General features: G+C 55.6%; 1 protein-coding gene across 4 annotated transcripts in view; it reads left to right on the top strand.

Annotated features, from left to right (window-relative positions):
- The window catches only part of PDE2A (phosphodiesterase 2A), a 100,039-nt gene that overhangs the window by 60,056 nt on the left and 12,979 nt on the right, over window positions 1-27,004 (top strand). For 3 of the 4 annotated variants that reach the window (XM_001174746.7, XM_009423716.5, XM_508624.8), the window contains 10 exons: window positions 5,649-5,738; window positions 9,174-9,262; window positions 18,556-18,665; window positions 19,521-19,576; window positions 24,806-24,865; window positions 25,582-25,735; window positions 25,918-25,970; window positions 26,181-26,255; window positions 26,369-26,410; window positions 26,908-26,973. In XM_001174746.7, the coding sequence (XP_001174746.3) occupies window positions 5,649-5,738; window positions 9,174-9,262; window positions 18,556-18,665; window positions 19,521-19,576; window positions 24,806-24,865; window positions 25,582-25,735; window positions 25,918-25,970; window positions 26,181-26,255; window positions 26,369-26,410; window positions 26,908-26,973 (795 nt within the window). The remainder of the gene's footprint in view (window positions 1-5,648; window positions 5,739-9,173; window positions 9,263-18,555; window positions 18,666-19,520; window positions 19,577-24,805; window positions 24,866-25,581; window positions 25,736-25,917; window positions 25,971-26,180; window positions 26,256-26,368; window positions 26,411-26,907; window positions 26,974-27,004) is intronic. The other variant, XM_063783161.1, reaches the window with a different exon arrangement.

Here is a 27,004-nt window from a genome sequence, read left to right as displayed (position 1 = left end):
TCTGGGTCTCTGTCTTGCCTCCTCCTTCAGACTAAGCCTCCCAAGGGTTGCCAAGCCTCTTTCCTCTATTCTCCTCACCCTGATCCAGCTCAGCCTCATTGAGAGAAGTCTGGGGCTGCAAGATCTTCGCACTCACAGGCAGTTCCTCTTTGCACATCCAAGGCACCAGTGTCTTTGAGAGGCGGCTCCTTGGCCAGGTGGCAGGCGTGGGTGTGTGGGGAGGAAGGAGGAGGAACCGCCTTGTTCTGCTTTCTTGTCTCTGACTCTGCAGGCTGGGGGTGCTGTAAGGCTGCGAGGAGGCATAGAGTCAGCTTGGGTGCTGGGCTGAGGCCAGGGGCCGAGGCTCAGCTGAAGCGGGCTTCTCTGGTCTGAGCCTACAGGATGCCTCCTTTGGGGCAGTTCTGCCAGTCACCCTGACTGGGCGGCTGTGCTTGCTAGTGCCAGACCCACGCTAGGCACAGAGGTCGATACGTTCTCCTGTGCTCTTGAAGGGCCCTGTCCTCTGGGAAGATAAGAGGCTGTGTATATTGCCCACCGGAACAGGAGGCAGGAAGCAAAAGAGGCGTAGATGACACTTGCCTGGCACCCCCTGTTTCCCCTCTAGCTGCCTTCCTGGGTTTCCCATTCTGTGGGCGCTTCTCTTGAGTTAGGTGCTTTCTCCCAGTGTTCTCAAGGTGACTATTTGGAGGTTTGTGGGAGGAGTGGGCTGGAGACACAGGAGTAGGTGGGGGCAGGAAGTATGCAGGAGAGAGATGGAGAGTGGGAGGAGAAGCTATGAGAGGAAGAGAGGACGTGGAGGTGGGAAAAGACGTCAAGACTCCTGGAGAGGAACAGGAGTGCAGCCTGGGACAGAGGTGGACGTCGGCCGAGGGAGGCAGGGAGGAAGGCAGGGAGGTCCACCCGAAAGGAAGGGAAGGGATGATGGACAGAGAATGAGAGGGCTCCGAGGTCCTGGGGGATCTAGAAGGACCCTTCCCTTTACAGAAGGGGACACCAAGGCCCAGAGAGAGAGGAGGGCCTCACAGAGGACCTAACACAAGCAGAGTTGCATGAATCAGTGTGAACGGACAGTCCCAAGAGCACAGCTGTAGCTTGGGAGGTACTTGACTCTTGAGTTTGATGTTATTGCCTTCCTGTAGGCCAGTGTGAGGGGCACTGTGAGGCTTCCTTCCAGAGAAGGAGGCATGGAGCCAGTGCCAGGCAGTGGGGTGAGCCATAGGAGGACCTGTGGAGATGGGGAAAGGCATAGAGACTCATGGAGATGAAACAGGAAAGATCTTATGGCAGCGACCCCAACCCTCAGGAAGGGCGTTGGTCTTGTGCTTGTGGCTCCAAAGGGGATAAGACCAAGGTCTCTGGTTTCATAGAATCTTAGGCTTTAAGAACGAGTTAGAAGTAATTTAGTCCAGACCCTCTCCTCTCCCCAGATAAGTGCAGAAATGCAGATCTAGCCCACGGCTGAGCCCCAACCCTGGCTTCAGAGGAGGACTGACTCAGAACAGGCTCCCCTTTCTTGGTACCTGGGGTGAATGAAAGATAAGTCCGTGGTAATGGTGCTGTCTGTGGTGCTGACTGGCCCTACCTTGGACTACAGAGCTGCAGGTGGAGCTGGAGAGAGCAGAAAGGCTCCATCTATCCATCTACCCACCCACCCAGCCACTCATCTACCTATCCACCCACCATCCACCCACCCATCCATCCACCATCCCTCTATCTACCCCCAACCCATCCTGCACCCATTCATCTATCCACCTACCCACTCATCCATCCAGCCTCATTGAATTAAACCACAAAACCATAGAACTATATGCTGCAGAGCTAGAAAGATCCATTTTTTAGTAATGACAAAACTGAGGCTCAGAAGAGGAAAGGTGTTGCTTAAGGCCACACAGAACTTCTGTAGTCGGTCTGGTGCAGGATTGGAAATTGCGGCTCTTTTCTACACACCACAAGTTCTCTGTGGTCTGGGAAATGCCTGGTTTTTATGCTGATATCTATACTGATATTTGTTCCAAAAAGCTGTGAAGGCAGGAAATGTGACCTCCTTCACCCCATCCCGAGCCTGAGTTCTGTGTGTGTGTGTGTGTGTGTGTGTGTGTGTGTGTGTGTGTGTGTGTGTATGTGATGTGCATGTCTAAGTGCAACCTTGTATATGCATTGAATATATGATTGCCTTTTGATCTGTCTGTGTGCGTGTTTGTGTGAGAGCCTGTGCATATACGTATGAGTAGAGGCGTGTGCATGGCAATATGTATTTGTGTGGCATGTGTAGATGGGCATGTGAGCAGGTAAAGCTGTGTCTGTATTTTTCCTTTCCTCTTCCTTTTAAGATCGAAGCCCCCTGACTTGAGCCTTGCTCCCCATCTGTGCCTCCAATTCAGGAATCTCCCTGCTTCCCATTATCAGCTGCTCCCCACTGATTCTCTCCTTCCTTCACGGAAGCAGCAACTCTTCCCTCTGAGCCCACACCTCATGGGCTTTGCAATTTGAGCTATTTCCTCCCCTGAGTTGGTGCAATGGGGGTGAAGTTGCTTTGAGATCTGAGGAAGATTCATGGAGGAGATGGCATTTGAGCAAGCCTTGAAGGCCCCTTTGAGTGCCAGATCTGAAGTGGCCCTTCCCAGCTGCAGTTCCTGCACCCAACACCCTCCATTCCTGGGGCATGCTGGGCAGGACCAGGAGGTGGATTGACAGAAGGATGCCCACAAAGAGCCCTGGGCTTCGTCAGTCACATTACCATCCAGTCCACTCTAGCACAGATGGGAAGCCCTTCCCTGCTGCTGCCCCAACTCTCCCCAACTTTCCTTTCCTGCTCTCCTTATTGCTATTATCCTGCACTTGGCCTGAAAAGTCACAGAAAACTGAACAATCAGAGCAAAGGTCAGGCAGGCACCCACCAATTCCAGTAAAGGACAGTTGAGGGCATTCCCCAATTGAAGCAAAGGGCAGGTTGAGGAGTCCACCAATCAGAATAAAGGACAGACTGTTCTTTCTGAGCACTCTAGGGTGGGAGCTGGGGATCGGGTGCTGAGCAGGAACCAGACAGGGCTAGAGATCCAGAGGTTTGGGTTCTGGACCTGGCTGTGCTCTGACTGGCTGTCTGACCACAGGTTGATCATTGCTTCTCATTGAACCTCAGCTCAGACCGATGAGGACATCGGTCAAATGGGGAGACTTAGCTCTCTGAAGGCTGTGGCTTTGAAGAATTTCTCCCCCTGTATCAGGCTCACTCCGTCACCTGGGTCTCTCTTCCCCAAGTCCACATCACATACATCGGACTCCACCAAGGGCAGGGCCTCTCAGGAGTCAGCTTGTGGGCTCCTCTGCCTCCAAGAAGGAATAGACACAAACCAACACCACCTTCTGTGCTGTCCTTAGAGCCCCCGTCTGGGGAGCGTGCATCTGGAAGACTTTATCTTGGGAGTACTGGGGGCATCAGCTCTTCCTCCCCTTTTTAGTCTTCAGAATTGACCTTGGAAGGCCATAATAGCCTGCGTGTATTGTGCACAGGTATCACTCGAGCTCTTGCCCTGTGAATCTTTAAGGAACTGTACCAGTGAGAACATGTGTGTGTGTGCGCACATGGATGGTGTCTGAAGGCCTGCTGGGATATCTGCGAGGACGTGGGATCTGTGGCTGTGTGGTGCTGAAGTTGTCTGTGCTGTGATGAGGAGTGCCTAAGGGTCACAAGTGATCCAATTTGGGTATTGTGTTGTCTGGAATCAGTAGCTTCTGATGTCTGAGGGCAGACATCTTCCCACGACCAAGATATGTGTCTTCATCCTTGAGCAGTGGGAGGGACCAAGGAAGCCTGGGGGTTGGGGAAAGCGATGCTGAGTAAGCATCTGGGGAGAAGGCCCACTACTGCCCTCCTCCTGGAAACACAGGATTGGGTGGGGGAAGGGGAGGAAACTGCAGCCAAGAAGACCCAGGAGTGAAATTTGGAGCTGAAGCCTGGATGCAAGGCTTCATTGAGAGCCCAGCGTGGAACTTTCTGGCAAATAGGCATTCAGCCCACTCTTGTGCACCCTTGAGGATGGGAAGCTCACTTCCTCCCTCTCTCCTGGTGACCTGTGGCATGCCTTTGTAGCATGGCCCTACCTGGAAGAAGGTCCTTCATCCCACTAGACCAAGGCCAGCCTCCTGTGAAATCCTATGGGTCCCCAGGCTGTCCATGGGGCCACAGAGTTCAGATCCCCCATCTAGGAGGGTCTGAGAGATTGGAGTTGGAGACTGATAACCCTGGGTCTCCTCTGCTTTAGATGAGGCATCCCTGGGTTATCCAGTCTTAGTCACATGCAAAACTTGGTTTCCAATTCCCTCGTTTCATAGGTCGCCTCCTCTGGATGAGTGTCATCTTGTCAGCCCCTGGGACACAATGAACAGGGGATGGTCTAACTAGACTATAAAAGTGGGGAAACTGTCATCTTCCCAATTGGGTTAACAGACCTCTATTAATATGGCCTGCAGTTTGAGCATTTTTATTTCTTGCCAGTCATGCTTACACTGTGGGCTCATGCTGAACTGTGGTCTTTTAAGACCCTCAACCTCATATCATGTTCACATGAATGGGGACCCAGCCATGTCTCCTTCATCTTGCAGTTAATCACTTTGCTTTCTGAACACAGACCCAACCTTCCACTGGGAAGACATCTGAAAGGACTTCCAAGGGCTTGCGGGAGGGCATGGCTGGTGGCTGGTATGAGTCACGATCTTGCCTTGGCCCTCGTTTTCTTTGTTCTGTTACCTTTCTCTTTGATCCCCATGGCTCTGGCCAAGTTAATAGAGCGAGAAGCAGGGACTTTTGTCTCCGTTCCGGCTCTGCAAGGACGAGTTCTGTTCCTGGGATGGGAAGGCTGTGAGGCAGTCAAGGCTGACGTCTCCTTCTCCTCCTATAGTTGCCAGGGGTGGCCCAGCTGTTCTCCCACCTTATGGGTTATGCACCCCATAGGCTCTTGCTACTCTCAACCCAGCCCCTCACTAGGCTGGAAAATGAGACTAGGTGAGACCACCTTCCTTCTGGGGAAAGTGAGCGGGACCCAGCTTCAGCGAATATTCAGCTGAGCATCTACTCTGTGTTGGGCATTCTGTGAGGCACTTTTAGGGCTCTGATTTTTATTTTCATTTTTAAGGGCTCAATTTCATTTTATCTTCATGTCAGCCTGTAGGGGGCAATAGCCCCAGCTGCTTCCAACTTACAGATTGGAGACTGAGGCTCAGTGACTCAATCAAGACACTCACTGCTCATACACAGTGGAGCTAGGATTCAAATTTGGGTGTTTTTTGTTTGCTTGTTTTGTTTTAATTTGGAGCCTTGTGGTTTCCCTACTATGCCAGAATTGTCCTCGGCTAGAGAACAAGAGACCTGGGGTCTAGGCCAGGCTTGACCTGTTGACTCACTATGAGGCCTTTGCTAAGTCCCTGGCCCTTCTCTGAGCCTCAGTTTCCCCACCTGTAAGATGAGGGTACTTGGACATTCTGTGGCCTTAAGACTGTTTGATTTTGAGATCCTAAGATCCTGGGATTCCTGTGTCTGAAAGACTCGGGCTCTGGACTAAGCTGGGGGGTTTTGCTCACAGTCCTTTGGGCAGATGGGGCTGCCCTGGCCTGCCTGGCAAAGCCTCTCACTGCCCTCTCCTCTCTTCCAGGACGCCTTGCTGAGTCTGGGCTCTGTCATCGACATTTCAGGCCTGCAACGTGCTGTCAAGGAGGCCCTGTCAGCTGTGCTCCCCCGAGTGGTAGGTGCCCGCCCTTGCCCCACGCTTCCCACCCCACCCCCAAATCCTTTGACCAGCTCTACGCTGTACCTCACTCAGGGCCAAGGAGGAAGGAAGAGGCAGGGTCCCTGCCCAGAGGACTTTCATGGGGAAGTGAAGGGTCTGGATGGGTGTTCTGAGACAGCTTTCTGGAGGAGGAAGCCTGAAGCTAAGCATCAAGGAATGAACTTGCATAGGAATCCTGCAATGGCTGAGCCAGAAGGGGCCTTAGAGGTTAAGTGGAAAAGCTGTGTCTCAGATAATGAAAGGGATTCACCTAGGATAACAGGACGTGGTGGAGCCAGCTGGGTTTTGGAATACATGCAGCAGGAGAAGTTGAGGGTAGACATGTAGAAGAACTTCCTGGAAGCCAGGTCTGGGAGGTACTAGAATAGGGCTCAGCTTTGATGAATAGACGTGCATTGGGTTAAAGTGCCCTGCCTGGAGATGGGAGGCTGGAAAAATGGCCTCTAGCAGCCTTTTAGCAGCTTTCTTTCTGTCCCATCCCAATACCATGGATGAGTTGCAGGTTTGGGGCAGGTTTGGGGTGATCATGGTTGCCTGAGCCCAGAGTGCCTTACTGGGGAGATTGTGCCCCTCATCATCTGTTCCAGGCCACTCCCCTACCTGGCTTCAATGGCCACTGTTCATCCCTTAGGCAGGAGGATGGGTAAACCAGCCCTTGAGGCCCAAAGTAGCAGGGTGTTAGTTGCACCAGAAAGAGGGAAGCAGGGGACGTTTGAAGCCTGGAGAAGGGAGTCTGATCCAGCCTAAGGGGCATGGAAGACTTCCTGGAGGAGGAGATGCCCTAACTGAGTCCTGATAGCCTTGAATGTCCTCTTCCCTACTCTAAACCCGGCCAAGGGCAGCCTCTGCTCCAGGAAATATGGCCAACTCAGAATGTGACCTTCCCATCCCTCCAGAGCCCATTGTCCCTGAATCTGCTTGATGGATGAACCACCGGAGGCCCAGAGAGAGAGGGCACTTGTCCCAAGGTCACACAGCATGACAGGGATAAATGGGACTTGGTATCTAAGCAGCCCCATTCCCTCTCCTCAGCTCTGCCTTCCCCAAACCTCCTAGAAGTTCAGAGCCCAGGAGGAGGGCTAATGAGTGAGCTTTATTGAGTGTGAAATTGGTAGGAAGTGGGTGGTGTGTTGGCGCCCAAAAATAAATCCTCCTGGAGAAGGACGGGACTAAGGCAACATCTGGCCTGGGGTGGAGGCACATCTGGAAAGGGAGGGTGGTGGAAACTGGCACGTCGGTTTCTGTAGGGCTGCCCCGAGAGCCTCTGTGGCCACTGAGGCTGCCCTAGGGCGGGAGGAGGAAGTGACTGGCTCTGTTTCACAGGCAGGGTGCCCTGGCGGCTGTGCCAGCCTAGATGCTCTGCAACAGATTAATTGTCTCCCCAAAGCTGGGGGCTGGGATGACAGCTGTGGTCCAGGTTCCTGGGACAGTGGGAAATGTCAGCCCTGGCCCACCCAAGAGCCCTATAGGAGCTAGGGAAGCCCTGACTTTCGGGAGTCCTGGCTTGATTGCATGGAGGGGCTCAGCCCCCAGTGAGGTAAGGGAGCTGAGGTCTGTTCTGCTGCCCCCAGGGAGGGAAGCAGAGATGGGGAGGGGACCCCCGCCCAGGGAGGAGAGCTGCTGGCACCTGGCTTCCTCATCAGCACCCATTGTGGCAGGCAGCCCCGAATGCAGATGGTGCTGATGTGTCTGAAATGGTTCCCTCCTTCTCTCCAATAGACTCAGCTAATTTTAACCCAGAGGGCTGAGAGTAAGGGGGTGGGAGACATACGGACATGCGGAAGTGAAGCGAGAATCTGTCCCCCTCTGCCCCCATGGATTACCCACCCCTCCCTCTGCCTGGGCAGGACTTTCTGTGTAACCCCGGCTGGTCTCTTAACCTCTTTGGGCCAAATAACTCAGGCCCCTCCCAGGCTGCTGGAAGAGATGGATGACAAGGAGGCTAGATATAGCCGAAGAGTGGGCGGCCTCCTTCCCACTGAATTCTTTATCCCTGAACATCCCACTTAGGTTTCCTTCCAGCCAAACAAGAGGGTGTCTGCCCCTCTCACTCCCTTCAGGCCTTATCATTCCCACCCCATGCCACACCCACCACTGAACCTGGCTCAGTGTCTCTGGAAGTAGTGGCCAGGCATCTCCTGTGGTGGGGGCTGGCTGGCGACAGCTGATGACAAGAAGAGTGGCTGGCAGGATTGTGGACGCTCTCAGAGTCATGGAAGGCAACTGCTTCTTCTGGGAAGGATTCCACACTTACTGAGGGTGGGCCTTCAACACGCAGCTCCACTGTCAGCTCCTCCCAAAGCCCTCCAGGATACCCTCAGCTGGGAGGCAAGCCCTTCTCCATCCTCCTGCGGAGAAAACAGCAGAGTTGTGGACAAGGCTGCATTGCATGGGGGTTGGTCAGGGATCCCAAAGGGTTGCCAGTTCTGCTTGGAAGGAATGTGGATTTTTGCCTGTAGGTCAGTGAGGGCAACTACTTCTGCCAAGACATGGCCTGGAACTGAGGCCAGAGCTGCTCTGGGCCCTTGGGGAGGGAGGATTAAAGAGCAAGAGCTTTGATCTCCCTCTGAGGAGTAATCGGTCCAAAATACAAATCTGCTCACGTCTCCCTGCGCACGTCCTGCCCTGCCCCAGTTCTGTTCGTAAGCCCATCCCACTCAGCCCTACTGACCTTGGGCCCAGCCCCTGTGCCCCTTCCCTCACTGTCTGTTCCTAAATGCTCCATGCTTTATACACCTCTGGACCTACCTGTGTACCTGCTATAAGGCCTGGGAGCCCGTTATGCACCCTGCCCACTCCCTGAATGTGTCTAATTCCCACTCAGTGACAGCTGAAAGGTCACTTCCTCCAGGAAGCCCTCTCCAGCCCCACCGGAGGATGGTGCAGTGCCCTGCTCTGTGTTCCTCCCCTGGCTGGGGTTATGGGTGTGTGGTTTCTTGTAGAGGTGAAGGAGGGATGCTTCCTAGAGCATTCTGAGCCCCATCCCTGGTACAGCTCAGAGAGGATGCTCAGTTATTGTTTGCTGAATGCCTGAGGCTGGAGTCAGGCAGGGAAATATCCCAGGTGGGAGGTGATTTGTCTGCACCCTCAGTCCTTGAAACTCTTTACCTGGCACATTGGGTTTTGGGTGGTAAAGAAAGTCATAGGTTCATGAATCATTGCCTGCTTAGAATTCCTTCCAAGAGGAGAGGACGAGGTGCTTAGTTCACCGGGTGTTTTGCTGCCCTGGCTGCATCTTAGAATCACCTGGAGAGAAAAACAAACAGATCATTGCCAGAGCTCCACTCCCACAGGTTCCATGACCTTGCCCCACAGACCCCTGTGTACAGGCTGGGACTGGGCAGCTGGGAGGGCCTCTCCACAGGGTCTCATAAGTGCCTTCTGTCCTAGGAAACTGTCTACACCTACCTACTGGATGGTGAGTCCCAGCTGGTGTGTGAGGACCCCCCACATGAGCTGCCCCAGGAGGGGAAAGTCCGGTGAGCCATTCTCTGCACCCCCATTGCCCTCTTGCATGGCCAAGGATTCTCAGGGCTGAGGCACCATCCAAGGTCATCTGGTCTGACCCTCCCCTTCCAACATTGATCCCCGCCTCCCTGCCAGGTGGGATTCCTTGGCCAGGTTGCTGACTCCAGCACAGAAGGGCAGAAGCAATGTCTTCTCTTTTTTGGGGAAATGGATAGGCACAGAGAAAGTACCAAGTGATGGTAAATTTTCTCCTTCTAATTGCTTCTAAATGGCTGCAGCCTCCTCAGAGCAGAGTCTCAGAACATTGGGGCTATGGGGTGTATCAGTTAGAACACCGGCATGCTGTGAGAACTACTGCGAGGCTGGACCTGGAATCCCAGCATCCTGGGCCTGCTGGAGCTCACAGTGCCAACTCCTTGCATCTGAGAACAGGGAGATCACAGGCAGCGTCCTGCTGAGGGTTCTGGAGCCTCACTGCCTGGGTTCAAATCTCAGCTCCCTGTTTACTAGCTGTGTAACCTTGGGCAAATGACACAACCTCTCTGTGCCTCAGTTTTGTTTATGAAATGGTGATAATAATGGTACTTATAGGATTGTGGGGAGGATTAAATGTGTCATACATGTAAAGCATTTAAATCAGGCCTGATCCATGGTGAGGGCTGTCTGTTGGGGATTACCATTGTGAGAGAATGCTGGAATCACTGACTTCAGGATCATGGGATCAGGGCACTTGGCCCCCTGATACCTTGATGCCCATTTAATTCAGCCTCCTCATCTTCCAGATGGGTGGATATCATGAGACATGACCAAGGCCACATGCCAGGTATGAGGCAGAGCCAGGCCTAGGACTCGGGTCTTCTGACTCCTGGCTGTTTAGGGGAAAGTGAGAGAAAGTGGAACTTATCAGATGAGAAAACCTTGGGGGCAGACATGCTGCTGGGAGGAGGCAGGCTCTGAAGGATGTGGCCATTGCCTGCTAAGCACTGAATGCAGGGCCATTGTGGGGCCCAGGGAGCACTGGGCAGGAGCTGAGGGCAGAGTGGGCACCAGTGGGGGTGTCCCAAGAAGGCAGCTCTCTACCCCTGTGAGGAGGGCTTTTCCAGCAGGCCAGGTGGTCCAGGGATGTGGCTTTTTCAGGTAGCAGCTGAGCCTGGCAAGCCACTCACCTTTCACAGGGACCATGGAAAGAATTCCTGTTTGAGGATGCTGGACTCATGGTCCTGAGGCCCCTCCTTGTGCTGGAAACCCTGGTTTCTAGGATGCTGGTCTCTCCCCAGCCCTTTCCCGTGGAAGGAGTTGGTTCTGCTCTGATAGCCACCTTCCCATTTCCTATTCTCCCACTGAGCTCCTTTCACCTTCCCCTAACAACTTCTTCGTCAAGGAGCATGGGAACAAAGCCATTACCACCTCTCTCTAGCCTTTGTGTCCCATCTGTAAGAGGATGGTCTGAAAGGTCTTTAGAACCTTAAGGGGGAAAATGTGGTCATGTCCCCCTTTCTCCTCTAATTCCAAAGAACTTCGCTCTCCTCCGGCATCCCCCACCTCTAATTCTAAAGAACTTTGCTTCATATAAGCTCCACTCCTCCAGGAAGGCTCCTCGGAGCAGCCTGGGAGGCCTTGCTGGGAGGGATGCAGGAAAACAGGCTCAGGAGGCAGTGGGGAGCAGCCTGCAGGTTTGCTTCACCCCCTAGGACCCACACATGCTCCCCTCAGCTGTCTGGGCATGTAGAGTGGGTGCGTGTCTGCGGTCCAGGCATATTTGAGAGGGCTCAGATCCTTGGCATCAGCTGCCCTTTCAACATCCTCCTTCCAACCACTTCAGACTCAGTAAGGCCTTTGGAAAAAATACAAAAAAAAAGCAATTAAAAGTGAATATTCAAATCCAATTATCCCAGAGCTCAGTGGAGATGGGGAGGTGAGTGCCTGCTGGTAGACAGGGGCTGAAGATTCCAGGAGGAGGGCCAGGGGATGAGAAGGCAAGAGAGTGAGGGCAGCAAGGACCTCCCAGGGGACATACCCATCATCAGGACACACCCGTCATCATCCCCAAACAGGAATTCTTTCCATGGCCCCTGTGAAAGGTGAGTGGCTTGCCAGGCTCAGCTGCTACCTGAAAAAGGATTGGAGGAAGGCCCAGGCCCAGTGCTCTCTCTGGTATCTGAGCTCTGCTTGCCCACCTTTGTGCCTGGTGTCTGGTGGTGAGCCCATCTCCACAGTTAGGGTGGAGAGGCCCCAGGGTTGGCTGGGCCCTGCTCTCAGGAGCTCCCAGCAGGATGGGGACTTGAGACCCAGGTGTATGGACGAGGGAAGAGCACTGGAATGGGATTCAGACAGGTCTGGATTCTAGCTCGGCCCCCTCCCTGTCTCTCTGCTTTCCTACCTGAGGCCCGGTCTACTGGCTTAATGGGGTAACAGGGGCCAAGTGCTTGGCACAGTGCCCAGCACACAGTAGGAGCTCAGTGATTGCTACTTGCACTCCCAAGTCCCAACCAATGATTAGCCTTGAGTGACCTTGAGAAAACGACTTCCCTTCTGGCCTTTTTTCTGTGAAATGGGTGGGGTTGGGTACAGGGTCCTTCCGATGGTGACCTTTGTGGCTCTGGTCCCCCCAGGAGGGAGAGGGACTGACCTACAGGCTGCCGTGGAGCCTGAGGCTCTAGCAGTGCCCGAGGAGGTGGGGGTGTGGGGAGGGTGCTACTCCAGGAAACCCCGGACTGTGGGCAAACAGCAGCAGGTGTGGCGTGGAGGCTGGATCATAAAGACAGATAAGGAGGCCCGAGGCAATAGGCAGGGAATGGGATCAGGGCAGTGTGGGGAGAGGCAGGGTGGAAAAGGGTCAAGGCGGGAGTGAGGAGGCCCCCGCCAGCTCCCAGCCCCACCTGCCCCTGTTCCTGCCGCTGTTTGGGCTCTCAGATGCCCAGCTGCATCCCCCCAGTGTGTTTGGCTTTCCTGTCTTCTTGTGCTTGTAAGGGCTGCTTGCTCCCTTGCAAAGACCGTCCCTGCTCCACTTTCATCTCAGCCAATCCCATTTTACTTATCTTTCATGGCCTGACCAGAAGCTGTCTTGGGGAAGCCTGCTCCACAGTTCCCTGACACTGAGAAGGAACCAAGTTTCAGAAAAGGGGTCTGGGCCATATTGGCCTCCTTTAGGGTTCTTCCACAGGAAGAACCTTGGGCTGGGAGTCAGAGACCTGGGATCCAGGACAACATGGCTGCAATCACAATCCGATGCCCTCTTTCTGGGCCTCCATATGCCCTTCTGTAAAATGATACGCTGAACATTCTGATATTGAGGGCTGGTGAGGCTCTGAATTGTAAGGGCTGCAAACGACCTCGGGGCTGGAGAGGAGAGAATCCTGGAAGGCTGCCTGGGCCAGGGTCTTCCTGAAAGGAGGCTTCACTTCCCTCTTGTTGGTGCCCCACCTCCATCTCCCAGACTGTTTCAGGCCCCAGCTCTGCCGCCTTCCTCTTCTTGTGTCTCCTGCTGTCTTAAAGCCTCTGATTACCTGATGCTGAGTGCAGCAAAAATCTCAGGCCTTTCAGCTGCAACTGAAGCACCCACCGCCCACCTCGGCCCAGGCTGGCTGTCTCCCTCTGCTACCATTTTGGGGTCCCCAGGGCCCATCCCTAAGAAATTTCTTCCCCTAAGCTGACCAGGTCTTCTTTCATTGCAGAATGTGACCATCCCTAGGGGTTGTCTCAGAGGACACCGGGAACGGTCTGCTCCCATCTCGGGATCCTCACATGCTGGGGGAAGGAGGGCAAGAAGAGGGTCCAGGTCCTGGGGGCTCAGTGAGAGTGGGAGGCTTAGTGAGGGGATGGGGGCCCAGTGACAGTGGGAAGCCTCAGTGAGGTGATGGGGGCCCAGTGAGGATATGAGGGCTCAGTGAGAGTGGGGTGGCCCAGTGAGGGGATTGGGGCACAGTGAGAGGGAGGGGCTCTGTGAGGGGGTAGGGACTTAAGTGAGGGGATGGAGGCTGAGTGAGAGTGTGGGGGCTCATTGAGAGGGTGGGGGCTAAGTGGGGAATGGGGGCTCAGTGAGGGGATAGAGGCTCAGTGAGAGGATGAGGGCTCAGTGAGGGGATGGGGGCTCGGTGAGGGGATGGGGGCTCAATGAGGGGATGGGGGCTGAGTGAGGGGATGGGGGCTGAGTGAGGGGATGGGGGCTGAGTGAGAGGATGGGGGCTGAGTGAGGGGGTGGGGCTCAATGAGAGGATGAGGGCTAGGTGAGAGGATGAGGGTTCAGTGAGGGGATGGGGCTCAGTGAGGGGATAGGGGCTCAGTGAGAGGTTGGGGGCTCAGAGAGGGGATGGGGACTCAGTGGGGGATGAGGGCTCAATAAGGGGATGGGGGCTGAGTGAGAGGATGGGGGCTGAGTGAGGGGATGGGGGCTGAGTGAGAAGATGGGGGCTGAGTGAGAGGATGGGGGCTGAGTGAGGGGATGGGGGCTCAGTGGGGGATGCGGGTTCAGTGAGAGGATGGGGGCTCAGCGATGGGATGGGGGCTCAGTGAGGGGATGGGGGCTCAGTGAGAAGGTGGGGGCTCAGTGAGGGGATGGGGGCTCAGTGAGAGGAAGAGGGCTAAGTAAGAGGATGAGGGCTCAATGAGGGGATGGGGGCTGAGTGAGGGGATGGGGCTCAGTGAGAGGATGAGGGCTAGGTGAGAGGATGAGGGTTTGGTGAGGGGGGTTAGTGAGGGGATAGGGGTTCAGTGAGAGGATGGGGGCTCAGTGAGGTGATGGGGACTCAGTGGGGGATTAGGGCTCAGTGAGAGGATGGGGGCTCAGTGAGAGGATGAGGGTCAGTGAGGGGATGGGGCTCAGTGAGAGGATGGGGGCTTAGTGAAATGATGGGAGCTCAGTGAGAGGATGGGGGCTTAGTGAGGGGATGGGGGCTCAGTGAGGGTATGAGACTCAGTGAGAGGATGGGGGCTCAGTGAGGGGATGGGAGCTCAGTGAGGGGATGAGGCCGAGTGAGGGGTTGCGGCTCAGCGAGGGGATGGGGGCTTAGTGAGAGGATAGGGGCTCAGTGAGGGAATGGGGGCTCAGTGAGAAGGTGGGGGCTCAGTGCGGGATTGGGTCTCAGTGAGAAGGTGGGGGCTCAGTGAGAGGGTGAGGGCTTAGTGAGGGGATTCGGGCTCAGTGAGGGGATGGGGGCTCAGTGAGAGGATGGGGGCTTGGTGAGGAGATGGGGGCTCAGTGGGGGATGGGGGCTGAGTGAGGGGAAGGGGGCTCAGTGAGAGGATGAGACCTTGGTGAGGGGATGGGGGCTCAGTGACAGGGTGGGGCTCAGTGAGAGGATGGGGGCTCAGTGAGAGGATGGGGGCTCAGTGAGGTGATGGGGCTCAGTGAGAGGGTGAGGGCTTAGTGAGGGGATTGGGTCTCAGTGAAGGGATGGGGGCTCAGTGGGGGATGGGGGCTCAGTGGTAGATAGGGGCTGAGTGGGGGGATGGGGGCTCAGTGAGAGGGTGAGGGCTTAGTGAAGGGATTGGGGCTCAGTGAGGGGGTGGGGAGTCAGCGGGGGATAGGAGCTCAGTGGGGGATGGAGGGTCAGTGGGGGATGGGGGCTCAGTGAGGGGATGGGGGCTGAGTGGTAGATGGGGGCTGAGTGGGGGGATGGGGGCTCAGTGAGAGGATGGGGGCTCAGTGAGGGGATGGGGCTCAGTGAAAGGGTGAGGGCTTAGTGAGGGGACTGGGGCTCAGTGGTAGATGGGGGCTGAGTGGGGGGATGGGGGCTCAGTGAGGGGGTGGAGACTTAGTGAGAGTCGGGGGGCTCAGTGAGGGTGGGGGTTCCCTGGGGGGATGGGGTTCCATGGGAGGATGGGCTCAGCAACAGGCTTGGCTGCTTACTGATGCCTGGGACCTAGTGGGTGTTGGAGGAAGGGGCTTCTCCAAAGTAGAGAACGCGAGAAGGACACACACAGGGGCTCAGAGAAGTGCAGAGGACCCAGCTCTTTCCAGGCTGTTGGCCCTACTAGCAGAGAACCTTTCCCTCGATTCTTTTTCCATTAAACAAATAGTTGTTAAAGGGACGGAACTGCCATAAAGTCCACGCCTGTTCCTCTCTCCACTCTGTGCCCATCTGTCCTTATCTTCAGTGGGGCAGGCCATGACCACCCAGGCACCCAGTGCTGTCATTAGCCTTCGCCAGGGCAGCTGGCCCTGGGTTGTGGAGTTCCCCACAACCCCCAGCATGAGCCTGGAAGGCAGGGTGGGGGTGGGGTAGTAGTAAGGGAGGAACTGGAGAGGAGCAGGGAGCGGCTCTGAGTTGAGCAAGGAGCTATCGGGGGTCTGAGCAGTGGACGAAGCTCCCGCTCCCATGTGGGTGGGGGAGACTCAGCCTCGGCACATTCCCCCTTGCAGTCTGTGGGCATCTTTGGAGACTTCAGGAGGACAGCAGTTCTGGGAGGGCTATGGCAGAGGAAAGGGGCTCCCATGGGGGTAGGTTGAGGTGAGTGTGGGCTATGGGGTCCCGCAAAGCTGGGGGAGGGCAGGCTGCAGAGCAAGGTGCCGAGGCTGCCTAAGAATTGAGGGTCCTTGGAAGCCCCAGTGCTTGGGGGCATCTCGGCTTATCAAGATTGGTCTATCCCAGCTCAGCCTCTGTCTTGTCCAGGGCCACTAAGATGATAGGACCCTCACTGAGACCAGGTTTCCAGTGTCACAGTCTCCTTATGTGGAGAGTTTTACCCAGGCAGCACGATCGTTCTGAAATCATACCTGACCATTACCGTCCCTGCTCAAATCCCTCCCAGGGTGCCCCCTGCCCTCAGGCTCAAGCCCAGCTCCATAGGGCCCTGGCCCCTGTCTAGCCTTGCTCTCGGCTGTCCAGTCACACCAACCTCCTTGTGGCCGTACCTTTCAGCAGGCACACAATCTTCTCGCCTCCAAGCCTTCACAATTGCAATTCCCTGGACATCCTTTCCTGTCTGCCTTGATAACCTCTGCCTGTCCTTTAGGACTCAGCTCAGGTGTCTCCCTCTACAGGAAGCCTTCTCTGACTCCATCACACCCTGCACCTGAGTGGGCTGGGGCCTGCTCTTCCTGCCTTTGGCAGAGCTCTCATCTCCCGACTGAAGCGTGGGTCTGTATGTTGATCTCCGCGTGTTCTTGGCCTCCTCAAGTGAGGCATATGTCTGACCCCTCTGCTCATCTCAGCCCTCAGCACTGAACCTGACCCAGAAGGACCCAGTGAAATGAGAGACTTTAAGTAGAATGCTCCCCGAGGTTTTTCATCTAGAACACTTGTTCTTGCTCTGCCATGGAGAATGGATTGAAGAGACCCAGCTAGGAGGCTAGAGGCTTGGGGAGAGGCTGCTTCAGGGTTCAGGGAAAAGGTGTCTCCATGTGAGCTGGGCAGTGGCTTGGGCATAGAGAGCAGAGGACAGTTGTGAGAGACACCTGGGAGGTGACTCACTGATCGGATGGGGGAGGTGAGGAAAGAAGGCAGGTTTTTGGACAAGCCGTGAAGGACCTGGTGGATGGTTGTGCTGCTTTGTTGTGAGGTGGAGGGAGTGGAGATAATAATTCAGATGGTATGGGGGTCCCTAGGCCACCTCAGGGACGTGGTGGGGAGGCTCCAGGTGGCCTTTGGGTATCTGGGGTCTGGAGCTCATGAGTGAGGGCTGGAGAGTCATGAGGCCGTGAGCACAGAGGAGGGGTTTTGTGCAAAAGAGAAGAAAGGCTGAGGACAGATTCCTTCATCAGGGTCCTGGGAAAGAGAGGCCAAGCAGCTCCAGTCCAGGGGTGGGAGGGGAAATAGTTGGGAGTCGGCAGGATGAGGCTGCAGTGCGCACTGACCAGCAACGCAAGGACCAGTGCCACCTTGTGGCCTCCGGGTAACCAGATTGTCTGAGGCCAAGGAGCTGGGCAGGGTTTGGCCAGGGGTCACCCCCTGCCTCCGTGAAGCCTCAGCCTTCATCAGTTTAATCATCAGGAAACGTGGCTCCCGTTGCCCTCCTGCCACCCTACGTCCCTCTCCTTCCCGGGGTGACTGGCAATGTGGACAGCCGGGAACTGGAGCCCAGCACTTCAGGAACCTTAAAGGTCCTGGGTGTAGGGGCTGGAAGGTGGGAGACACCACCGGTTCCTGTAGATCCTGGATTACTTAAAGTGGCCAGGAAGGAATGGGTTTGGTTCAGAATGCTGCGTGAGCTTGAACGAGATGCTCAACCTCTTTGGTCCTCGATTTGTCTAGAGTCTGTGACCTAGTGATCTCGTGACTTGCAGGCCACCCCTTCCTTTTCCTCATGTGACCTTTGCTGGGCTTCCCTTAGTGACCCTGTATGCACACAGTTCCCCAAGTTTCTCTTCTGTCCAGGCCAGGCAGTTCCTACAAGCACAATTAAGTGGAGGCAGCATGAGGGATGAAGAACCCGGGACAATTAATCATCAAGGAGTGACATTTGGTGCAAACTCAGGTGCTTAATTAAGCGGGATGAGCCAGAGGCTGGGGGGTAGAGGAGGTGGGTTGTGTGGTGGGACAGAGAGAAACTCATTCTTCCCATACCAACCTCCCCTGCCTTGGTTCCCGCCACCCCTCTGCCACTGTCATACCCTGCCACTCACACCTGCCCCCTGTTCAAAGCTCACACCTCCACAGGTATTTGGGAAGATTCCAGCATAGTGGTTAGACCTAGCCCTGGTGCCACCTACCTGGGTTCAAATCCTGGCTCTACCGCTTATTCACTGTGTAACCCTGGACAAGTGAATTAGCCTCTTGGTGCCATAGCTTCTCCATCTGAAAATGAAGATATCTAATTCATAGAATTGCTGGGAATTCTGAGTTCATCTATGTGAGTTGCTTGGGCTGTGCACGGGACATAGGAAATGGCCAATAAACTTTAGTTATGATGATTACCTCCTGTGCTTAGCACTAAAAGCTGATCAACAATTGTTTTCTGAGGATGGTGACAGGGAGGGTTCTTCTCTCTCCACCCTAGTGCTCCTTGGGAAGATCAGAGAGGTCAGGTCATGTGCCTAAGGTCAGATTGTAGCAGGCAGCCTAGCTGTGAGCCCCTGCATTCACTTCCTCTGCTCTCCCACTGCCTGGAAGATCTGCACTGGGCCCCACCCGAGCCTTTACCAGCAAGGGGCACCAGAGGCCAAACTGTGGCTGCCTGTTTCTCCACATAGGGTCCAGGGTCCCCTACTTTTTTACTTGTGCTGTCATCGTGTCCAACCTGAGGCAGGTCAGCTTGCCCAGATCCTTGCACATGTGCAGGGTCCAAACTGTCCTGTGTTCCCAGGCCAGGCCTTGTTCCTCCCTGAGTCGGGGGCTCTCAAGGTGGCATCATGTCCTCTTTTCAGGGAGGCTATCATCTCCCAGAAGCGGCTGGGCTGCAATGGGCTGGGCTTCTCAGACCTGCCAGGGAAGCCCTTGGCCAGGCTGGTGGCTCCACTGGCTCCTGATACCCAAGGTAAGGGCTAGGGGCTGGGCAGGGGCAGGGGCAGGGAGGGACTGTGGCCCCTGCACTCCAGGTCATGTGTGTCTTCTATTCCTCTTCATCTCTGTCTCCTTCTTTCTCTTGCTCTGTGTCTCTAGCAGTCCCTCCATCTAATTCTCTCTCTATTGTGCTACTAAACTCTCTGAGCCTCAACTTCCTGACTATAAAATGGGACAATAGTATTTACCTTGAGGGGGTGTTTCAAGGAGGTGCAAGTGAGATCATGCATGTTAGGGGCCTGGCACAAGCGAGGGCTCAGTGGCCCGTGGCTGTGGTTGTGATGTGCCTGTGCCTGATGCTGGATGGGGCTGTAGTTGTTCTCACATTCTCTCTGTCGCTGTCATTGGCCCTATTTCTCTTTTTCTTCTCCTCCATGCCTCCTGTCCGCCATGTCCCTCTCTGCCTCGTGTCTCAGTCTCTCTAGGTCTCTGTCCTCTGTCTCGATGTGGAAAGTGCACAAGACTGGGAGTCAGGAGACCTGACTTGCTGTGTGATCTTGGGCAAGTCACTTCCCCTTTCTAGACCTCAGTTTCCCAATCTGTAAAATAGAGGTGCTCAGCCTCACCTGCCTTCCTCCCTGCAACCCTGGGAGGATCACAAGAAGGTTGTGAGTGAAGGGGTTTCCTTCCATGCAGAGGCTGTTGCTGTGGTTGTTTTTGTTGCTGCCTCAGGACCCGCCTTTGTGTTTCTGTGGGTTTTGGGGTCTCTCTGTGTCTCTGTCCTGGCCTCTCTTTGTCTGCATCTTTGTCTCCCCCACCTGGGTCCCGGCTCGGTATCTCTGAGCCTCACCAGCCCTGCAGGAGCACCTCATTGCCCTCTCCCCCTCAGTGCTGGTCATGCCGCTAGCGGACAAGGAGGCTGGGGCCGTGGCAGCTGTCATCTTGGTAAGAGCCTGCCTAGGCGGTGGGATGTAGGGAGAGGAGACCATGGGAGGGAGTGGTGGATGGAGCCTGTCCAGGGTGTGTGTGTGTGTGTGTGTGTGTGAGAGAGAGAGAGAGAGAGAGAGAGATGGGAGCCATAAGCGAGGATGGAGTGAGGGGAAATGGGGGTGTGGGGGTGGGAGGAGTTGGGGCATCTCCCACACCCCAGCCTTCTGCCCCACCTCGAATAGGTAGGATGAAGCCATTGGCCCAGTCAGCAGCTTTCTGAGGGGTGTGCAAGCCCCTGCTGGACTCTCAGCCCCCATAAGGTTAGAAGGCCCAGCCTTTGGCGTACGCAGCACTAACCTTGGTTTCTCTTTGGGATCCTCCAGATGGGGTGGGGATAATGTCCAGGAGGGCATGAACCAAGTGAGGTGTGAAGAGAGATGCTGCGGAGGGACAGATGGACATAAGGGCCTGACCAATAGAGATAGTGTGGAAAACTAGCCAGAGATTTGGAGTGGCTGGAGCTGGGGGCCTTGAGGAGAGAAAGGCCATGGTCAGGCCAGCCAGACCCAGGGCTGAGGCTGGGCGGAAGACAGGCAGCTAGGGGGGCTTTCTGGAGTGGCTGAGGAAGGAGTGTTAGTGGGAAGTGGTGGATGCTCTGCCAGAGCCCCAGAACCCAGACAAGCCTCCCTCTGCAGCCCCTCGAGGAGTTCCCAGGGTTTCTGCTCTGTGGAGGGGATTGTGGAAGTGCAGAGCCTGTGGGGGCGGGATTCTGCTGCTCTTTCCGTTTCTTCTCCTGTATGGAGGTGGGGGTTCAAACTCGTTCTATCCTAGTAACCAAAGGATGAGTTCCCCAAATTGCTATTATTGGGGGTCTGCTTCTGTCGAGGGGGCTGCCATTCCAGTAAAGGGCAGGCTTGGGGGCATGGACAGATAAATGAGCAGGTGTTGGTTCCCCGGGGACTCCTCTCCAGCTCATTAAAATGGAATTAAATGCTTCCCAGGCGCCTGACCTTTCTGAGCTGCTGGCAGGAGAGGGCAGTGGGAGTGGGGGATGGCTGAGAGGGGAGGAGAGGGGGGAGGAGAGGAGGGGTACTTGGCTGGGTCTCCTCCGCACCCATCTTCCTGACTGAGGGAGCCAAGGCCGCTGCTTGGTTTCTCCGCAAGCTGCTCCCCCCACCCCCGGTTTCTGGAACGGAGCTGCTGTTGCACGGAGTTCTCAGGGGGTCGCCTCCCCCTATTCTTTGCTCTTGGTCTGCCCCAGGGCTGGTCAGCTTTGAGGGGCACCGAGGTGAGGGGCTGTGTGCAGAGGTGGGGATTGGGAGGTGGTGGCTGGGTCACTTACCTCCTTCTCTGCTGAGGGCAAAGGGCCTGGGGTGCCAGGTGCCTGAGAAGGACTTCCTTAGATTGAGGCTATGAGGACTGGGTCAGGAGGGAAGTAAGGGGAAGACATTTGGAAGGTTGCTTCCCTTGTGGGCGGAATGCTTGCCATGGCCGCTGCTCACCTTGGCTCAGGCTGGGCCAGAGGCCAATGTGTGTGTGTGTGTGTGTGTGTGTGTGTGTGTCTCAGGGATGCTGGTGGGATCAGATCACTTACACTTAACTCACCCAGTAGAACTCTGCTCTGGTCCTGCGGCAGGCTGGGTGCTGGAGCCGACTCTGCCTTCAGGGAGCTCTCAGTCTGGGGGAAGGCAGGGACACCCTCCCCACCACAGGCCAGATGAAATACTGTTGCCAGCAGGTGTTCTGGTGGCAAAGCCTGGAGCAGCAAGTGGTACCTCATCACAGAGAAAGCATTTGTGTGGGGCCTTGGGGCACAGGTAGGAGGTCCACAGGCAGGGAAGAAGGGAAAGGGGATTCTAGGCAGAGGAGGAATGTGAGCAAGGCAGGAAGGAGGCCGGGGGAAGGGGTGGTGTGCTGAGGGGAGAGTGTGGTCCTGGGGAAGCTGAAGTGGGGGTGCATGCTGTTGAGCAGGATGCTAGCCAGCTGGGCTCTGGCTGCCAGGAGTTTTCAACAACCGTCCCTTCACCTCCTCAAATACCCTGGGCAGGGAAGAACTCTTGAAAAGTGTTTAGATTATTCACATCTGCCTCTCCTCTAAGCCTGCACCTTCCCACTCATGTGTAAATGCACTTCCCTAGGATGCCCCCTCCCCAAGGCATACATGTCTGACAGATGCACCTGGCTCACAGGATCTCACTGCCTCCCAGAGGTAGCACAGGCAGCCCCAGACTTCCCAGCTGCTGCCAGATCCTGAGGGCAGAGGGTGCAGAAGGAAGATGGAGAGCCACAGGGTCGGTTGATCTTTTGGGAAGGCCGAGTCACCAGCTCCTTCCTGGACAAGCCCCATTCCCCTCTCTGAGTCTCTGCTCTTAGTATTCATCCACTGATCCACCTACCCATCCACCCACTCATCCATCACTTGAACAACTATTTCTTGAGTACCCACTGTATGTCAGGCATGGAGTGCTAGGTGCTGGGAACACAGAAGTGACCAAGACAGATTAGACAGGCCCTGCCTTCACAGACCATATGGTCTGGAGGGTTGGTGGTGACAAGCACTAAAATGAGCATAACCCCAGCTACTTGGGAGTATTCCTTGAGCTCAGGAGTTTGAATCTGGCCTGGAGAATAGAGTGCAACTCCATCTCTAAAGAGAATAAAAATAACAAAAATACTGCAAAACAAGTGAGCAAAATAAGGATAGGATCACACGTGATGGCAAGTGCTAGCAAGGAAACCCCTCAAGGGAGTCCTGCAAAGGAATGCTGGGGCCCAGTGGGGATGCCGTCAGCGAGGGCTCTCTGAGGAATATGCCGGCCAGGTGCAGGGCTGTGTGGCTGACTTCTGGGCCTTTACAGCTCACTGCTCAAGGCACCTTGATTGCACATTTTTTGTGTGGAAAGTCTTTGGCTCTGTTCCTTAATCCTGGGATAATAAGTCCCTTTGAGGAGTGGCAGCCCTTGGTCTCTGGCATTTGATGCCTGATTTGTGCCCACTCTTCCCCCAGCTGCACCAGCCACACCAGCTCCCTGCACGGGGATGGGGTGTTCATGCCATTAACCATTTTGAACTTGGTTAGGGTGGGGACCTGGGGGCTGTGCTGGGTTTTTAACCCTCTCTTACAGCCACAGTGCCCAATGTTGAGTGTTCCCACTGGGTCCCAGACACTTGCCCTGATTAGCAAGAGCAGGTGCAAGTGTGTGTTCCTGTTGGCGAACAAAAAGCCATGAGTGTGTGGGGGTGATTGTGTGTGTTTGTGTATGGGGGCGCCAGGTGCATGTGCATGGCTTTTGAGTAAGTGAACTGTTTCCTGTGTACAGGCATGAATGTGCCTGTGGGGATGCTGTGGACACTGTAAGGGTGGGTGTGTGGATGTCTTTGTGTCTGTGACTGCTCCGTGTGTGTGTGTGTGTGTGTGTACCACCTCCATGGGAGAGTGAGTGTAAGTGCATGTGTGTGAGGGCCTGACGTTCTTCATGAGAGTGTGGGTGTGTGTGTTTGTGCACATGCTGGGTGCAAGTAGGCCAAGGCAGCCCGAGAACTGGTTGCCCCCACAGCCTTAGAGAGGTCCCAGCCTTCTCTATTCCTGAGAGATGGGACCAGGTGGAAGGAACAAGAACCACGTCCTCCTCCATGTGCTAACAGTAAAATGCCAACATATTTATATAAGCCATATGCAAATGAACCATAGCCCCAGCTTCTCCTCCCTCCCGCCCCCGCTGTCCTGTAAGAGTCACAGATTGAGCCTCATCCAGAGCTTAAGTTTAAACACCATCCTTGACAGTCCAGGTCTCTTCCAGGTCTTCCTGCCTCCAATCTTCCTCCCTCAAATTCACCCTACACCCCACAGACAGTGGCCCTCAGATGCTAAAGTCTGCCATGGCTCCCCAGTACTCTCAGGCTAAAGTCTAACTTCTTAGCCTGGCACTCAAGGCCCTTCCTTCTGTGGTACCATGGACCACACCCCTACCTGGATCCTTATCTCCCCGCACCACCTACCGCCAGTGTCCTGGTCTCTTCAAGGTCTACTTGTCCTCCTCATGCCAGTTCAGGAAGCCTTCCAAATGTCCTCCCCTCTGAGCTACCCACCTAGTTTTCTCTCTCCTTCCTCAGGTATGAGGCTCCACACCTCCTCCCAGTCATGTCTCCCCACTCGTCCCACCCCAGACAGACTGTGAGCTTCCCGAGAACCTGCTGGTCTCCTCCTCCCCATCTGCTCCTGGCAGGAGACCCAGAGCTGAGGCAGGCATTGGCTGCTGACTGGGGAGGGAGGAGGAAGGAGGAGCCCCCAGTGCAGGCGCTGTGGGGAGCTCTGCAGGTGGTGAGCAGCTTTGAGTAGGCTCCGGAAGCTAGTGACGCAGGTGGGGAGCCTTGCTGGCAGGGCCTGTAGTGGGTCCCTAGGCTGCCACCCTCCCTCCCCACCGTCTCTCATTTTCCTCGACAAGCACCCAAGTAGGAGTGGGGGAAGGGACTTCACAGAGTATGAAAGATGGGCTGAGTTCCCTGGTGACTGGCACAGGGAACTTGGAGAGGGACAGGATGATGGGGGTGGTGGAGAGAGTGGATCTAGAAGGGGGAAGGTGTGGGCAGAGAACGGGAGGGAGTGGGTGGTGCTGTCTTCACTCTGCCACTTTCTGCTATGTGATTTTGGGCAAGTCACTCCACTTTTCTGGCCATGGCTTGCCTGCCAGGTGGAGGCTTGCATCACAGTGGTGAGAATCACATGTAAGGCAAAGCACTTCACGAACCCATTTATCCATTTATTCATTCACCCATCCATCCTCACCATGGCAGGTGCATCATACTGAGCCCATTCCTTTATCCAAGACTTAGGGGCAGCTCAAACCCTAACTCAGACAGGATAGAGCCGGGAGGCTGAGGCTAATACCACCAATTCTAAAATCAGGACCTGCAGCGCTCCATAATCTGTGAGCTAAAAAGGGGTCTAAGGTCCCTCCATCCCCTGAACCATACACCTGGACTGTGCTCTTGATGAGGCAGTGATTGAAAAGGCAGAGACAAAAAAGTTTCACGTCCTTAGGTTAGTCCTAGGAGACTTCCTACAGGAGGGGATTTTCCTGGAGCTGTCTGAGTGGTCAGAAAGATGGGGTTATCACTGAGGCCCACAGACTGGAGTGTGTATGTGTTGGTGGGGACCAGTGTGTGCTGCGCATGGGGAGGGCACTCTGGCAGAGACAGACACTGAGAGAGGTCACAGCTAGTTCCCTTCTCCCATCCCTCCAGGTGCACTGTGGCCAGCTGAGTGATAATGAGGAATGGAGCCTGCAGGCGGTGGAGAAGCATGTGAGTGGGAGTGGGGCCATGTGCAATGAGGCTGAAGACCCTTATCACAGCTGGTGGGAAGATGGCCTGGCCAGGGAGCTGGACAGACCTGGGTTTCAGCTTCGGCTTTGCTGCTTTTGAGCTGTGTGACCTTGAGCAAGTCACTAAACCTCTCTGGGCCTCAGTTTCACACCTGAAAATGGGGATAATGATAGCACCGACTGACCTAGGGCAGTGGTGAAACAAAACTGGTCAAATATCTTGTAAATACACACGGTTGCCAACTTACAATTTTCGACTTTTTGATGGATTTATGGGGAAGCAACCCTATCCTAAGTCCAGGAGCATCTGTACTTAGAAAGAACCCTCCACATAATGATACTGAGGCTCTTTCATGCCTGAGACTTCATGATTTTGTGACTTTAACAAGGACTTACGACTTCCTGAGGGGGCTGGAGACAGAAATCTGACATCTTGTCTTGGAAGAATCTAGGGGCTAGGGATGGAGATAGACCCTGTACCCTCCTGTTCCTGGACCGCCGGACGCTCCAGGGGCTGTGGGAGCCCCCGGGGGAGCCCTCAGGAAGGTAGAGTCCAGGGATGAGGTGTTTGGGACGGCGGCGGGGTCCCTGGGCCCGGCAGGCAGAGGGAACGGCGGGAGCAAAGGCAGGAATCCCGCTGCAGCAAGCGCAGCGAGCTTGGGGCGAGCGGCGCGCTAACCGCTCGGCCTGCCCCAGACCCTGGTCGCCCTGCGGAGGGTGCAGGTCCTGCAGCAGCGCGGGCCCAGGGAGGCTCCCCGAGCCGTCCAGAACCCCCCGGAGGGGACGGCGGAAGACCAGAAGGGCGGGGCGGCGTACACCGACCGCGACCGCAAGATCCTCCAACTGTGCGGTGAGGGCCCGGCCTGGACAGGTCACGAGGGCGGGGCCGGGCAGAACTTGGAGGGGAGGTGGGCGGGTTAGGCGATCCCGGGAGCCGGCGGCGGGCCCGGCGCGGAGCTGAGCGGCGCCTGAGGGACACGGACACGGAGGTGCGGAGGGGCCCTCTCTCTGACCGGCGCCTGGCCCTTGCAGGGGAACTCTACGACCTGGATGCCTCTTCCCTGCAGCTCAAAGTGCTCCAATACGTGAGTCCCTGCGCCCCTCCCGGCCACCTCCCCGTCCTGTCTCCCTCCGGGGACCAACTTCCCCTTGAGCCCTCCATCTCAGTTCCAATTACGATGTCCTTCCTTCCTCTCTCCTCCTCCCGCCTGAAGAGCCCCGGAGAGGGGAGCAGGTGGGGAGTGGGGTGACCCGGATCCGCGGTCACCCCCTCGCCCTGCCTGTCCCTCTCTCAGCTGCAGCAGGAGACCCGGGCATCCCGCTGCTGCCTCCTGCTGGTGTCGGAGGACAATCTCCAGCTTTCTTGCAAGGTGAGGGCCAGGTCCACTGTAGAGCGGGGGCGGGGCTGGGCGAGGAACTCGGGTCTCCGAGGGGGAAATCCGTTGCCTTTCCTTTAACCAGCCCCCTGCACTCTGTTCCTCAGGTCATCGGAGACAAAGTGCTCGGGGAAGAGGTCAGCTTTCCCGTGAGTCCCGCGTCTGTCTTCTCGCTGGAGTCTGCAGGGGCGGTTGAGGCCGGGTAGACACTCCTGGGATCTGCCTGGAGTATTTGGATCTTCTAGACTCTTGGAATCCGATGGAATTATCTGGATCTTGGGACTACTTAGAAATGCTGCAGGGATCAGCAGGCTCTATTAGGAAGAATCTCTTAGCATCTACAGAAAGGCTTACCTGGGACCTGTTCACTTCTGTTGGAGTATTTCTGGATATGGATCTGCTAGAATCTGTTGACGAGAATCCTTGGAGTCTGCTTATCTCTCTCGTAGTTAGGGAAGACTCTAGAGTCCTTTATAGCGAATTCTGCCAGACTCCCCTCCATCTCTGCTCATCAATGCTGACCCTGTCCACCATTTGGACTGACTGAAGGGTTCTTTGAAACTTCCAGATTTGAGGGTGGGGACAGGTTGAGATCCCCTGACCTGGGGAGTACTGGGCCCTGACTCAGTCTCTCCTCACCCCCTAGTTGACAGGATGCCTGGGCCAGGTGGTGGAAGACAAGAAGTCCATCCAGCTGAAGGACCTCACCTCCGTAAGTCATGGCCTGGCTGACCCAGAGGGGA

The sequence above is a fragment of the Pan troglodytes genome, chromosome 9, assembly GCF_028858775.2.
Source record: "Pan troglodytes isolate AG18354 chromosome 9, NHGRI_mPanTro3-v2.0_pri, whole genome shotgun sequence".
Taxonomy (NCBI): domain Eukaryota; kingdom Metazoa; phylum Chordata; class Mammalia; order Primates; family Hominidae; genus Pan; species Pan troglodytes.
Note: the sequence above shows the minus strand (reverse complement) of the source record. Positions and strands in the feature narration are given on the sequence as shown.